Source organism: Suncus etruscus, chromosome 6 (assembly GCF_024139225.1).
Source record: "Suncus etruscus isolate mSunEtr1 chromosome 6, mSunEtr1.pri.cur, whole genome shotgun sequence".
In the NCBI taxonomy this organism is placed as follows: domain Eukaryota; kingdom Metazoa; phylum Chordata; class Mammalia; order Eulipotyphla; family Soricidae; genus Suncus; species Suncus etruscus.
In genome coordinates, this window is record NC_064853.1 from 116678257 (window position 1) to 116691074 (window position 12818).

Here is a 12818-nt window from a genome sequence, read left to right on the forward strand (position 1 = left end):
CACGCGCACGGCGGAGGCGGGGACGCTGGACGCGCGGCCCCGGGGACCGGCGGGGGTGCACGCACGAGGGAGGACGCGCCCAGCGTACCTTCTGGCCCCGAGGGCGGCCTCTACCCGGCATGGCCGCCATCCGCCTCCTACGGGCGCGAAATGCGGGGAGCCGTCACGCGACGCTGGGTCCCCTCACGCTCGGGCTGGCGGGGCGGGCTTCCGCGAGAGGCGGGACCCACGGAAAGGCCGGCGCTACGGCTCGCGTCCCTCCGAAAAGCGCGCCAATGGGCGTGTGCGTGTGCGAGAGGGGCGTGGCCCACAGAAAGACCCGCCCCCTTGGCTGAGTCTCAGAAAATCGCGCCAATGGGCGTGGAACGGGGCGTGGCCCGAAAGAAGACCCGTCCCCGCTACGCGCGTCTTTCAGAAAACCGACAAATGGGCTTGTGCGCGAGAGGTGTGGCCCACATGAAAGCCCTGCCCCCGCTGCTGCGTCTCTCAAAAAAAAAAAAAAAAAAAAAAACCGCGCCAATGGGCTTCTGCGAGAGGAGTGGCCCGCATGAAAGCCCTGCCCCCTGGCTCCCGCCTCAGAAAACCACGCCAATCAACGTGTGCAAGAGGCCCGTGGTCCGCAGAAAGGCCCGCCCCCGATCCTTGCGTCTTAGAAAACCGAGCCAATGGGAGTGTGCGTGTGCGCGAGGGGCGTGTCCCGCAGAAAGGCCCCCCCCCGCTGCTCGCGTCGCTCTAAAATCGCGCCAATGGGAGAGAGAGAGGCGTGGTCTGCAGAAAGGCCTGCCCCACTGCTCCCGTCCCTCAGAAAACCACGTCAATGGGAGTGTGCGTGTGTGAGAGGGACGTGGCTAACAGGAAGGCCCCGCCCCAGCTGCTCGCTTCCCCTAAGACTGTGGTCAGCAACCTTTTTTTTCAACTGAGCCAAATCTCGGCAAAACCACGATCGAAATTTCTTTTGAGAGCCACTTTGGGGGGGGAGGTTCGGTCACACCCGGCAGCGCTCAGGGATTACTCCTGGCTCTATGCTCAAAAATCGCTCCTGGCAGGCTCAGGGGACCATATGGGATGCTGGGATTCGAGCCACCAATCTTCTGCATGAGAGGCAAACGCCTTACCCCATGCTATCTCTTCGGCCCCGAGAGCCACATTTTTTTTTTTTTTTTTTAAATATGGAACGCTTCACGAATTTGCGTATCATCCTTGCGCAGGGGCCATGCTACCGAAAAAACATAGGATGGTACACTGTTTTTAGTTTTAATAAGTTTTATTGAGAATATTCTGTATGCAAGTATTCACATAGGTCGGGAGGATAAAAATAACACAACTAATAAAACAAAAACTTTAGAACGATATTATTTATCGATAATGTTAAATTCCGTAAAATTTGCTTTACAATGTAGAGAAAATTACATCCTAACAATGACTGACAAAGTCACAAACACTAATATGAACATTGCATTTTCTTGGATAGTTTGAGTAAGTCAGGTTTGTAGGTTGTTGTTTTTAATTTTAGGCACAATTCCAGGTTCTCATCGATGAGACGATTTCTCAATTTACTCTTGATAAGATTCATGCTTGAAAATGATTGTTCGCATAAATATGTAGACCTGAACAAGGAAAGAACAGCAAATGCTAGCTTTTTTAGTTGATTATATGAGTCAGGAATACTATTCCAGGTGTTAAAAATCAACATATCTTCCTTCTCCTGGTCTTTCAAAGCAGACCACTTGTGCTGTGAACTAAGTTCACATTTGTGTTTCTCCAAACTTTCTAAATTAGCACAAAGACGTTCAAATTTCGAGCTCCACAGTTCTTTGTTTTTTTAAATCCAGCGATTGCATTTCAAAGTTGCCAAAGGGAGAAAAATTTAATTCCATTACAGTGGCATCCAGAGGTTGCCAATGTCACTTTGCTGTTTCTGAAATCCTGAAACCTCTTGAGAAAAGCTTCCCTCATATTTAAAAGTGCTGTTTTAAAATAGGTAATGTCAATATCAGAATTATTTTCTTGGCGATGTTTCAACAGGCTTGGAAAGTGAATCAAAGTTTCTCTGTCAAAATCTTGAGCAAAAAACAGATAATTTGTTTTCAAAAAATAACTTCTTCTAACATCGAAAAAATTGTGTTTCTTTTCCCCTGTAGTTTATGATTAAGCTGATTTAGATGTGAAGTAACATCCACCATGAAATACAGTTTTGGAATCCACTGATCATTTGTTAATTTTGGACAGTGAACACCCTTCTCAAGGAAAAATGCTTTGATTTCTGATAATAAGGAAACAAAACATTTCAAAATGTTTCCTCTTGATAACCAAAATTTGAAACCACAAGATGGAGATGAAACAGGTAAAAGAGAAAAACCTTTTAACAATCTTTAAAAGCAAGAACAGTGTTCCTGAGAAAAGTAGTGATTTCACTGAAAGGAAAAAAAATCTATTGACACTTTAGTGTGTGCTGCAAGAAACAAAATTAAAATACACACAAAAACAAAAATGGCACTTTGGGGCCGGGGACGTGGCACTAGAGGTAAGTGTCTGCCTTGCAAGCATGAGCGTAGGACAGACAGCGGTTCGATCCCCCGTCCCATATGGTCCCCCCAAGCCAGGGGCGATTTCTGAGCGCATAGCCAGGAGTAACCCCTGAGCGTCAAACGGGTGTGGCCCAAAAAACAAAAAATACAAAAAACAAAAAAACAAACAAAAATGGCACTTTGTTAAAGGCATATGATATAATATCATAAAGGAATTTATGATAGAGTGCCTGAAACATTTTAAAAATAATTTTTATTTAAGCATATTCATTACAAAATTATTCATACTTGAGTTTCGATCATAGAATGTACACCACCCTTTACCAGTGCACTTTCCCCACCACCAATGTCCATGTTTCCTTCCCCTTCACCCTCCTCTGCCTATGTCAGGGGCAGACATTTTGCTTTTTTCTCTCTATCTCTTTTTTCCTTTATGACACTGAGGCTTGCAAAATTTCCTTTCTGACACCATGGTTTGCAATATTGTTAATTAAAGGGTACCATGAATGTCACTTATCCATTTTCAGCATCCAGTTCTTGTCCAGAGTGATAAGTTCCAACTATCAATGTCATAATGTACCTTTCTGTATTCTTTTTTTTTGTTTGTTTGTTTTTGTTTTTCGGGCCACACCCTTTTGATGCTCAGGGGTTACTCCTGGCTACACGCTCAGAAATTGTCCCTGGCTTGGGGGGACCATATGGGACACCGGGGGATCGAACTGTGGTCCTTTCCTTGGCTAGCGCTTGCAAGGCAGATACCTTACCTTTAGTGCCACCTCGCCGGCCCCACCTTTCTGTATTCTAACTGATCTCACCACTTTTTATGGCAAGCTTCCTATCATGGACTAGTCCTCCTTTCCCTCATCCCTATTTTCTCTAGATATTATTACCATATTGCCATTTATTATTCTTATATGCCACAAATGATTATTCTGTGTCTACACCTCTCCTTCTGACTCATTTCAATCAGAATAATAATATGATGTGTTGATGTATGTACAGATGATGCACTGTGCATGGCTCAGTGTTTTTGTGTAGTCACAAGAAACAGAAGTTGCACACCCGTACATTTTATCCGTACATTGTATCATTGTATGATAGACTGGATTCAAAAAAAAAAAAAAACTCCCTGCTGAACTAAACTCTGTGACAGATGACACAGTAAAGATAATTTGTGAAATTCACAATTGTGATCAAATCCAGGCTATTCACCACCCTGGGTGAGAGTATGGATGCTCACTACTAGCATCTTCTCCATGAAGAAGTGAAGTGACTGTTCAGGGGAAGGGTGCTCTCTCGCCTTGTTGGCAAGAGGGAAGAAGTAGTGCAGTTCCTGTGAGAGCAGAACTCTGACTTTGTACAGTCCCAGTTGGACAAGGAATGGGTAGCTAAGCTTGTGTATTTGGCAGACATTGTTCATTTTCTCTATGAACTTAATATTTCTCTGCAGAGGAGTTTCACAAATAGTTTTTACAGTGAGACATAAGATGGATGTGTTCAAAAAAGAATCTGATTCTGGGATAGCTGTGTCTGAGAAGGAGATATTGAAATGTTTCCACTTATATTATGCAGAAAGTCATAATATCAAAAACAGCATTTAAGGGCATTAGCTCACAATGTAATCGTGAGTACTCTGAACATGAGAATCCACAGAAAAGAAAACTCGGGGTTGAGAATCCCTTCATGGAAGATGCCCACTCTTGTGCAAAATAAAATATGTGTTTTAAGATCACTCCAGGCACTGTATTTCTAAACCCCACCCATCCTGGTCTGAAGAAGCAGGGTAGCAGGAAAGAAATAATAAACCAAGCTAGCCAGAAAAGAGTGATCATAGAGTCCATGGCCTTTTACCTTGTACTCTCTGCCTCGAGCCCAAAAAGCTAGAACACCTCTTTCTTTATTAAAACCAATTCCCAATACCAGGAGGATTCAGGTCAAGAGAGAGAGACAAAAGTACATTTCAGTGGGCTTTTACATATCAAAGGAAGAGGTTTAAGAAAGGGTGACTTTGGGGGAACACCTTTGGGGATGATACTGGGTATCATCTTACACTCTTGGAGTCGGCCACCCACCGGGGCTGCACACAGGGCGCGCACTTACAAAGGCTAGGAGCAGAGTCCTGACTCCTGGAGCTGCTGCCCGGCACTCAGAAGAGCCAAATTAAAAGTGTAAAAAGCCGGATGTGGCTAGCGAGCTTCAGGTTGCCGACCACTGCCATAGGGTATTAGGAACCTACCAGGAGTATTTTTCTGAGTATAGATACCGGAGTAATATCTGACACAGCCGGGTGTGGTCCATAAAACAAATACAAAGAGGGCTGGATAGATAGCACAGCTGTAGGGCATTTGCCTTGCACACATTCGACCCAGGATGGACTGTGGCTCGAATCCCAGCAGCCCATATAATCCCACGTGCCTGCCAGGAGCAAAAAAACAAAAACACCAAAAGCAAAGAGTATACTAAGTCCAGGAAGTTGATGGGAAAACTAGCTCTGCTACACATAAAAAACAGTGATAATAAATAACAACAACAAAAAGAAACAGTGATAATCAGGGACTGGAGCTATAGCACAATGGTATGTTGTTTGCCTTGCACGCAGCTGCCCAGGATGGATCTGGGTTCGAACCCCAGTGTCCCATATGGTCCCCCAGGCCAGGAGCGATTTCTGAGCGCATAGCCAGGAGTACCCCTGAGCGTCACCGGGTATGCCCCCCCCCAAAAAAAAACAGTAAAAATAAAAGAATTAGAGCAGATTTATCAGAAGCAACCCTCTAGACCTGAAAGAACTGATGGGATATAGGGGAAGAAACTCAAAATAAATGCTTCACCATGAATACTTCACCCAGCCAGACTTTCAAACAGGTTTTTTTTGTTTTTGTTTTTGTTTTTTGTTTTTCCAGAGTCTGGTTATTGTAAATAGTACTGTGATGAATATAGGAGCGTGGAAGGGATTTTTGTACTGGATTTTTGTATTCCTAGGGTATATCCCTAAGAGTTGTATAGCTAGATCGTATGGGAGCTCAATTTCCAGTTTTTGGAAGAATCTCCATATAGTTTTTCATAAGGGCTGGACTAGACTGCATTCCCACCAGAATGTTTTCAAACAGAATCACATAACTTGAATCACCTTAATCTGCCTCATAAATTGAGGGGGGAAAAAAGGATGGTATCAGAACCAAAGAGTCGTATGAACATTGGGTAGAAATAAAAAAGAATCAAACTTAAACATCAAACCAGAGTCAACGACAACAGAATCAATACCCAATATTCAACAAGCTATACACAGAGAGGACCAATTATACTAGCAGTCTGGTGGGCAAAGGAGGGGGATGCTGGGAACAGAGGTGAAGGGAGGACAACACTGGTGGTGGGAATACGCCTGATTTAATGTCACTATGTACCTTAAATATTACTGTGAAAGATTTGTAATTCACATTGGTCACAATAAAAATTATTTAAAAAAAAAGTCATGGGTATTCTTAGAGGAATTGCATTAAATCTGTACAAAGCTTTGGGCAGTATTGCCATTTAAAAAATTATTTTTTTGGTTTTTGGGTCACACCTGGCAGCACTCAGGGGTTACTCCTGACTCTACGCTCAAAAATCACCCCTGGCAAGTACAGGGGACCATATGGGATGCCTAGATTCGAAACACTGACCTTCTGCATGAAAGGCAAATGCCTTACCTCCATGCTATCTCTCCAGCCCCAGTATTGCCATTTTAGTGATGTTCATCCTCCTAATCAATAAGCAGGGTCTCTGTCTCCATTTCCTTGTGTCTTCTTTTATTTCTTGATGCAAGGTTTTGTAATTTTCTTTGTACATGTCGTCCTTCACCTCTTTAGTTTACTCCAAGGTATTTGAGTTTGTGTTGCACTAATGTTAATGGAATTGTTTTTTTCTGACTTCCATTATACTCTATCATTATTTATGTATAAGAAAGCCATTGATTTTTGCATGTTAATTTTATAGCCTGCCTCTTTGCTATGAAAATCTATAGTTTGTACAAGTTTTTTGATAGAGTCCTATGGTTTTCTATGTGTAATATCATGTCATTTGCAAACATTGAGAGCTTGACTTCTTCCTTTCCTATCTGGATGCCCTTAATATCTTTTTCTTGCTAGTTACTATGGCAAGTACTTCTAGTACTATGCTGAATAGGAGTGGTGAGAGGGGTGGCCTTTTCTTGTAGCAGATTTTACAAGAAAGGCTCTTAGTTTATCTACATTGAGAACAATATTTTCCATTGGCTGTAATAAATGATCTTCACTATATTGAGAAAAGTTTCTTCCAGTCCCATCTTTGTAAAAATTTCATCATGAATGGATGTTGGACTTATGAAATGCTTTCTCTGCATCTATTGATATGCTCATATGTTTTTTAATTTTTTAATTGTTGATATGGTGTATTATATTGATTGATTCATGTATGTTAAACCATCCTTGCATTCCAGGAATGAAGCCTACTTGGGTCATGGTGTATGACCTTCTTGATAAGGATTGGATCCTATTTGCCAGGATTTTGTTGAAGATCTTTGCATCTGTGTTCATCATGGATATTGGTCTGTAGTTTTGTTTTTTTTTTTTTTTTTGCAGCATCTCTGGTTTTGGTATCAATGTAATGTTATCTTCATAAAAACTATTTGGGAGTGTTTCTGTTTCTTCAATTTTTTGAAAGAGCCTGAAAGGATTGGTATTACTTCCACTTGAAAGGTTTGAAAGAATTTGTTAGTGAATGCACATGGATCTGGTCTTTTGTTTTTCAGAAGATTTTTCATTACCATTTTAAATTCCTCAGTATTGTTGGGACTGTTTAGATATGCCAGAGAGTCCTGATTCAAATGTGGAAGATTATGAGTCTAAGAATTTATCCATTTCTTCCAGGTTCTCAAGTTTTGTGGCATAGTTTCTCAAAGTAGTCTCTGATTACCCTTTGAAAATCTGCAGTATCTGTATTGATCTCCCCCTTTTCATTTCTGATTCTATTTGTTAAGTTTCTCTGCCTTTCTTTGTGAGTTTTGCTAGTGGTTTATCAATCTTGTTTATTTTTCAAATAACCAACTTTTGCTTTCATTGATCTTTATGATTTGGGGGGTTCCACTTCATTAATTTCTGCTCTAAGCTTTGTTATTTCCTTCTGCCTACTTATTTTGGGTTCAATTTTTTTTATCATTTTCTAATTTTATAAGCTGTATCATTAAGCTTATGTAAGCCCCTTCTTCCTTCCTAATGTGTGCTTGCAAAGCTATAAATTTTCCTCTTAATACTGTTTTTTTGTGTGTGTGGGTTTTTTTTTGGGGGGGGTCACACCCAGCAGTGCTCAGGGGTTATTCCTGGCTCCATGCTCAGAAATTGCTCCTGGCAGGCACGGGGGAACCATATGGGACGCCGGGATTCGAACTGATGACCTCCTGCATGAAGGCGAACGCCTTACCTCCATGCTATCTCTCCGGCCCCTTAATACTGTTTTTTTTCTGTGTCCCATAAAATCTGATAATTTGTGTCTTCATTGTCATTTGTTTCCAGGAATGTTTTGATTTTCTCTTTGATTTTCTCTCTGACCCACTGGTTTTTCAGTAGTGGGCTGTTTAATTTCCAGGTGTTAAAGTTTTCTTTTGTGTTCCTTTGTAGTTCACTTCTAATTTCAGGGTCTCGTGATCTGAGAAGGTAGTCTGCACTATTTCTATCCTCTTGATTTTATGAAGGGATGTTTTATAGGACATAATGCAGTCTATCTTAGAGAATGACCCGTGTGCATTGGAGAAGAATGTGTATCCAGTTTTCTGGGGATGGGTATATATATATATATATGTATATATATAAACTAGTCAACTTCCATTTCTCTTTTCAGAGATAGTATATTCTTGTTGGGTTTAAGACTGGTTGAACTATCAAGGGGTGATAGGGCTGTGTTGAGGTCTCCCACTAATTGTGCTGCTATTGATATCTTCTTCCAGATTTGTCAACATTTGTATTAAATATTTTTCTAGTCCCTCGCTGGGTGATTTCACGTTTTACATACCATTGATAATTAGGAAATGTCCATTTATGTCTCTTTTAACTTTACTGAGTCTAAAGTTTGTGTCACCTGATATTAATATAGCCACCCCAGCTTTTTATTTATTTATTTTTTAGCCACAGTCAGTGATTCTCAGGGGTTACTCTTGGCTATGAGCTCAGAAATTGCTCCTGGCTTGGGGGACCATATGAGATGCCAGGGATTGAACCCAGGTTCATCCTGGGTCAGCCATGTGCAAGGCAAATGCCCTAATGCTGCACTATCACTCTGGCCACACCCCAGCATTTTTAAGGGAGTTATCTGTTTGGATGATTTTTCTCCAATCTTTAATTTTGAGTCTATGTTTGTTCTAACTATTCAAATGTGTTTCTTGTATGCTTCAGAATGTTTGGTTCATTTTTTTGCTCTCTTTTTCCACTCTGTGTTTTTTTAACTGGTGCATTTAACCCATTGACATTAAGACAGATAATTTGTCATGGGATTTATTTTCATCATTGTGTATAATTTTTTTTGTTTTTGTTTTTGGGCCACACCTGGCACTGCTCAGGGGTTACTCCTGGCTGTCTGCTCAGAAATAACTCCTGGCAGGCACGGGGGACCATAGGGGACACCGGGATTCGAACCAACCACCTTTGGTCCTGGATCGGCTGCTTGCAAGGCAAATGCTGCTGTGCTATCTTTCCGTGCCCCGTTGTGTAGAATTTTGATGTGTCTGTTGGTCTGTCTTGTCTTAAAGTAGACTTTTCAGTTTATCTTTTAAAGCTGGTTTTGAGTCTGTAAAGTTTCTGAGCTGCTGTTTATCCATGAAACTATGAATGCTTCCTTCAGTCCTGAAAGTAAGTCTGGCTGTGTGCAGTATTCTAGGCAAAGCATTTATTTCATTGATTTTTGTCACTATATCCCACCACTGCCTTCTCACCTTGGTGACTTCTTGTGACAAGTTTCCTGTAAATCTTTTTTTTTTTTTTTTGGTTTTTGAGCCACACCCGTTTGACGCTCAGGGGTTACTCCTGGCTATGTGCTCAGAAATCGCCCCTGGCTTGGGGGGACCATATGGGACGCCGGGGGATCGAACCGCGGTCCGTTCCTTGGCTAGCGCTTGTAAGGCAGACACCTTACCTCTAGCGCCACCTTCCCGGCCCCGTAAATCTTAAGAATGCTGCTTTGGAGGAGGTTTGGCAGGCCCCCGCCATGCCGGAGGCCTGCTTGGCCAGGCCTAGGGGGGGTGCGGGACTTGGGTAACCCCAGCACCCCTCTGCCGCCTTGCTCCAGATCTCCAGGGCTTCCCTGGGCCAAATGCCTGGACAAGCCGGTGAGTTGGGTCCCTTGGTGGAGCTTGAAGGTACCCTAGGCCTTCCCCCACTATCCATGCGGCTCCTTAGGGAGGGTCTGGGTGGGGCTCTGAGCTTCTGGTCTCCCAGCTTCTTGAAGGATCTCTCCTTCCTGGGAGCCGGGAGTCTAGCAGGAGGAGGTTTGGCTGGCACTGGTAAGCTCTGCCCAGTCTACATTTTCAAAATCTGATATCTGATAGCACCATATATCTGATAGCACCACGTGGCTTTATATCTTGTTTGCGTAGGCACAAGTAACATTAATAGTACTCTCACAAGAAACATTAATAGTACTCTCACAAGAAACTGTAATAGTACTCTCACAAGAAACTGTAATAGTACTCTCACAAGAAACTTTAATAGTACTCTCACAAGAAACTTTAATAGTACTCACTATCATTGAATTATGTTTTTATGTATGCAAAATGTCCATTTTGTACTCTGCCCTTTTAATACCCCTTCATAAGTTCATATTTCTCTTTAACTTCTTTAACTCCTATCATCATTATTCCTTTTATACCCTTTCTAACTTAAGTACTGTTGAGTCCTAAGTCACAGACCAAAGTGGTGCCCTAGAGTTAACACCCACCCAACTATTTTAAAAGGCATAAAAAGGACACATATCTTTCTTTTTTTTTTTTTTTTTTTTTTTTTTTTGGTTTTTGGGCCACACCTGGCGGTGCTCAGGGGTTACTCCTGGCTGTCTGCTCAGAAATAGCTCCTGGCAGGCACGGGGGACCATGTGGGACACCGGGATTCGAACCAACCACCTTTGGTCCTGGATCGGCTGCTTGCAAGGCAAACTCCGCTGTGCTATCTCTCCGGGCCCAAGGACACATATCTTTTCAACATTTTATGGGTGTTTTCTTTGACGGCTATAACTTTTGCTAAATACTTTCTTATACAGTGATGATCTCCCCGCATGTTTTTTATCTTCTCTTTGTGAACTGCTCAATATGGAATTTGGTGTGAAAGAATCCCTCAGTTTAATACTTATGTTTGAACCAAGTCATGGGTCTTGTTGGAAATGTTCTTATGCCCCCATATATCTGATAGCACCACGTGGCTTTATATCTTGTTTGCGTAGGCACAATAACATGGAAAAATACTATACATACCAATAAGTTCTTATCTAATAAAAATGGGAACACACAAATCTTGTAGTGCAATGAGACCTTACACCCTGAACATTGACATAAAGACCTGGCACAGGCCTCAGAAGAATGGGCATTCTCCATTCACCCCTTGATCTACAGAAGACATTTACAAAACATCCAATGTTGTATATAACATCACCCGGAGGCATTCCTGTACCAGGAAAGACCCTACAGCTGCTCTGACATCTACTCAAAAGAAACACCCCTTAACACTGAGAAGACAACAAGAACAAAGACCTGCTTACTGGACAGGGCTTGCTGTATTGCCCCTTAATTGTGAGGTTTGTCTATAACATCACCTGGAAGCAATCCTCTACCACGGAAGACCCTACCACTGCTCAGACATCGTCCTGCTCAAAAGAGACTTCCCTTAACACTGAGAAGACTTAACAACAACAACCTGCTTACAGGACAGGGCTTCCTGCATTGCCCTTTCATGGTGAGGTGAAACGAGAAGGCACTCCACATCATGACTTCAATGTAGGACATGCAGATTCCAGAATCTTTAATACAGAAACATGAGACCAACAACAGAGACTGTGTGAAAAGTGTGTTGGCACTACAGACAATGTCTTGGATCGAACGATAACTTTCCTGAGGCCTAGAGCTGGTCTTATGCCAGGAAACTTCAGGGGTAGGATCTCTTTGTATTTAGGCCAAGGTTATTCCTTTCCATGCCTCTCATATTTTGGTGGGCCTATGCAAACAACAATTGCCACTCTAACACCGTTTTTACTGTGCTCCTTTGACTCTAATCCTTAAAACGCACCCACTTAAAATTTGAGGTTAACTTAAGCTAATATGCATGTACATGAAAATGTAAAAAATACTATGCCTCTAATGTTTAAGGAGTTACGTAAGTTTGATGGCTTTAGATTGCCTTGTGTGCTGTTAAGAAATATTATAATGTGCTACAATCTGGGGACTTGAGGGACAAAGTAATTGCACATCGATTCTGTTTTATTTATCTTAACTTTCTTTGGTGAAAGTTCAAAGTTAAGATATCAGCAAGGGGGGCCAGGCGGTGGCGCTAAAGGTAAGGTGCCTGCCTTGCCTGCGCTAACCTTGGACGGACCGCGGTTCGATCCCCCGGTGTCCCATATGGTCCCCCAAGCCAGGAGCAACTTCTGAGCACATAGCCAGGAGTAACCCCTGAGCGTTACTGGGTGTGGCCCAAAAACCAAAAAAAAAAAAAAAAAAAAAAAAAAAAAGATATCAGCAAGGGGACTTCTTCTGATAATTATGTTATGGGTGATTGTCCTTCCACTGTAACTTTACCTTATCCTCTTTCTTTGCATCTTTTGTTCTCATAATTCAAAATTAAAAAAATTATAAAAAAAAAAAAAAGAATGCTGCTTTGAATGTAATTTCCCTTTTTTATCTTGCTGCTTTCAGTCTTCTATCCCTATCTCTGGGATTCATCACTGTGATTAGGATGTATCTTGGGGTGCTTTTTTTTTGTATCTTAAGGTACTCTTTGGGCATGCAGATTTGGTTGCATGTTTTTTTTTTTTTTTTTTTTTTTTAGCTCTGGAAGTTTCTCAGCAATGATGTCCTTGACTGTTGATTCTTCCTGGGGATTTTCTTCCTGGGTCTCTGGGACTCTAATAATTCTTATATTGTTTCTGTTGAACTTTTTTTTTTTTTTTTTTGGTTTTTGGGCCACACCTGTTTGATGCTCAGGGGTTACTTCTGGCTAAGCGCTCAGAAATTGCCCCTGGCTTGGGGGACCATATGGGATGCCGGGGGATTGAACCGTGGATCAAACCACGGTCCTTTCTTGG

General features: G+C 42.1%; 2 protein-coding genes and 1 pseudogene across 2 annotated transcripts in view; all 3 read right to left on the reverse strand.

The window, feature by feature from the left end:
• The window catches only part of LOC126011868 (DNA repair-scaffolding protein-like), a 95209-nt gene extending 95046 nt beyond the window's left edge, over positions 1-163 (reverse strand). Inside the window, exon 1 of the mRNA XM_049775633.1 lies at positions 89-163. Coding sequence (XP_049631590.1) covers positions 89-130 — 42 coding nt within the window. The 5' untranslated portion in view covers positions 131-163. The remainder of the gene's footprint in view (positions 1-88) is intronic.
• Positions 1-12818, reverse strand: part of UBE2V2 (ubiquitin conjugating enzyme E2 V2) — a 738183-nt gene that overhangs the window by 664620 nt on the left and 60745 nt on the right. The gene's annotated exons all lie outside the window — the stretch shown is intronic.
• LOC126012429 (uncharacterized) lies at positions 1164-1278 on the reverse strand (annotated as a pseudogene).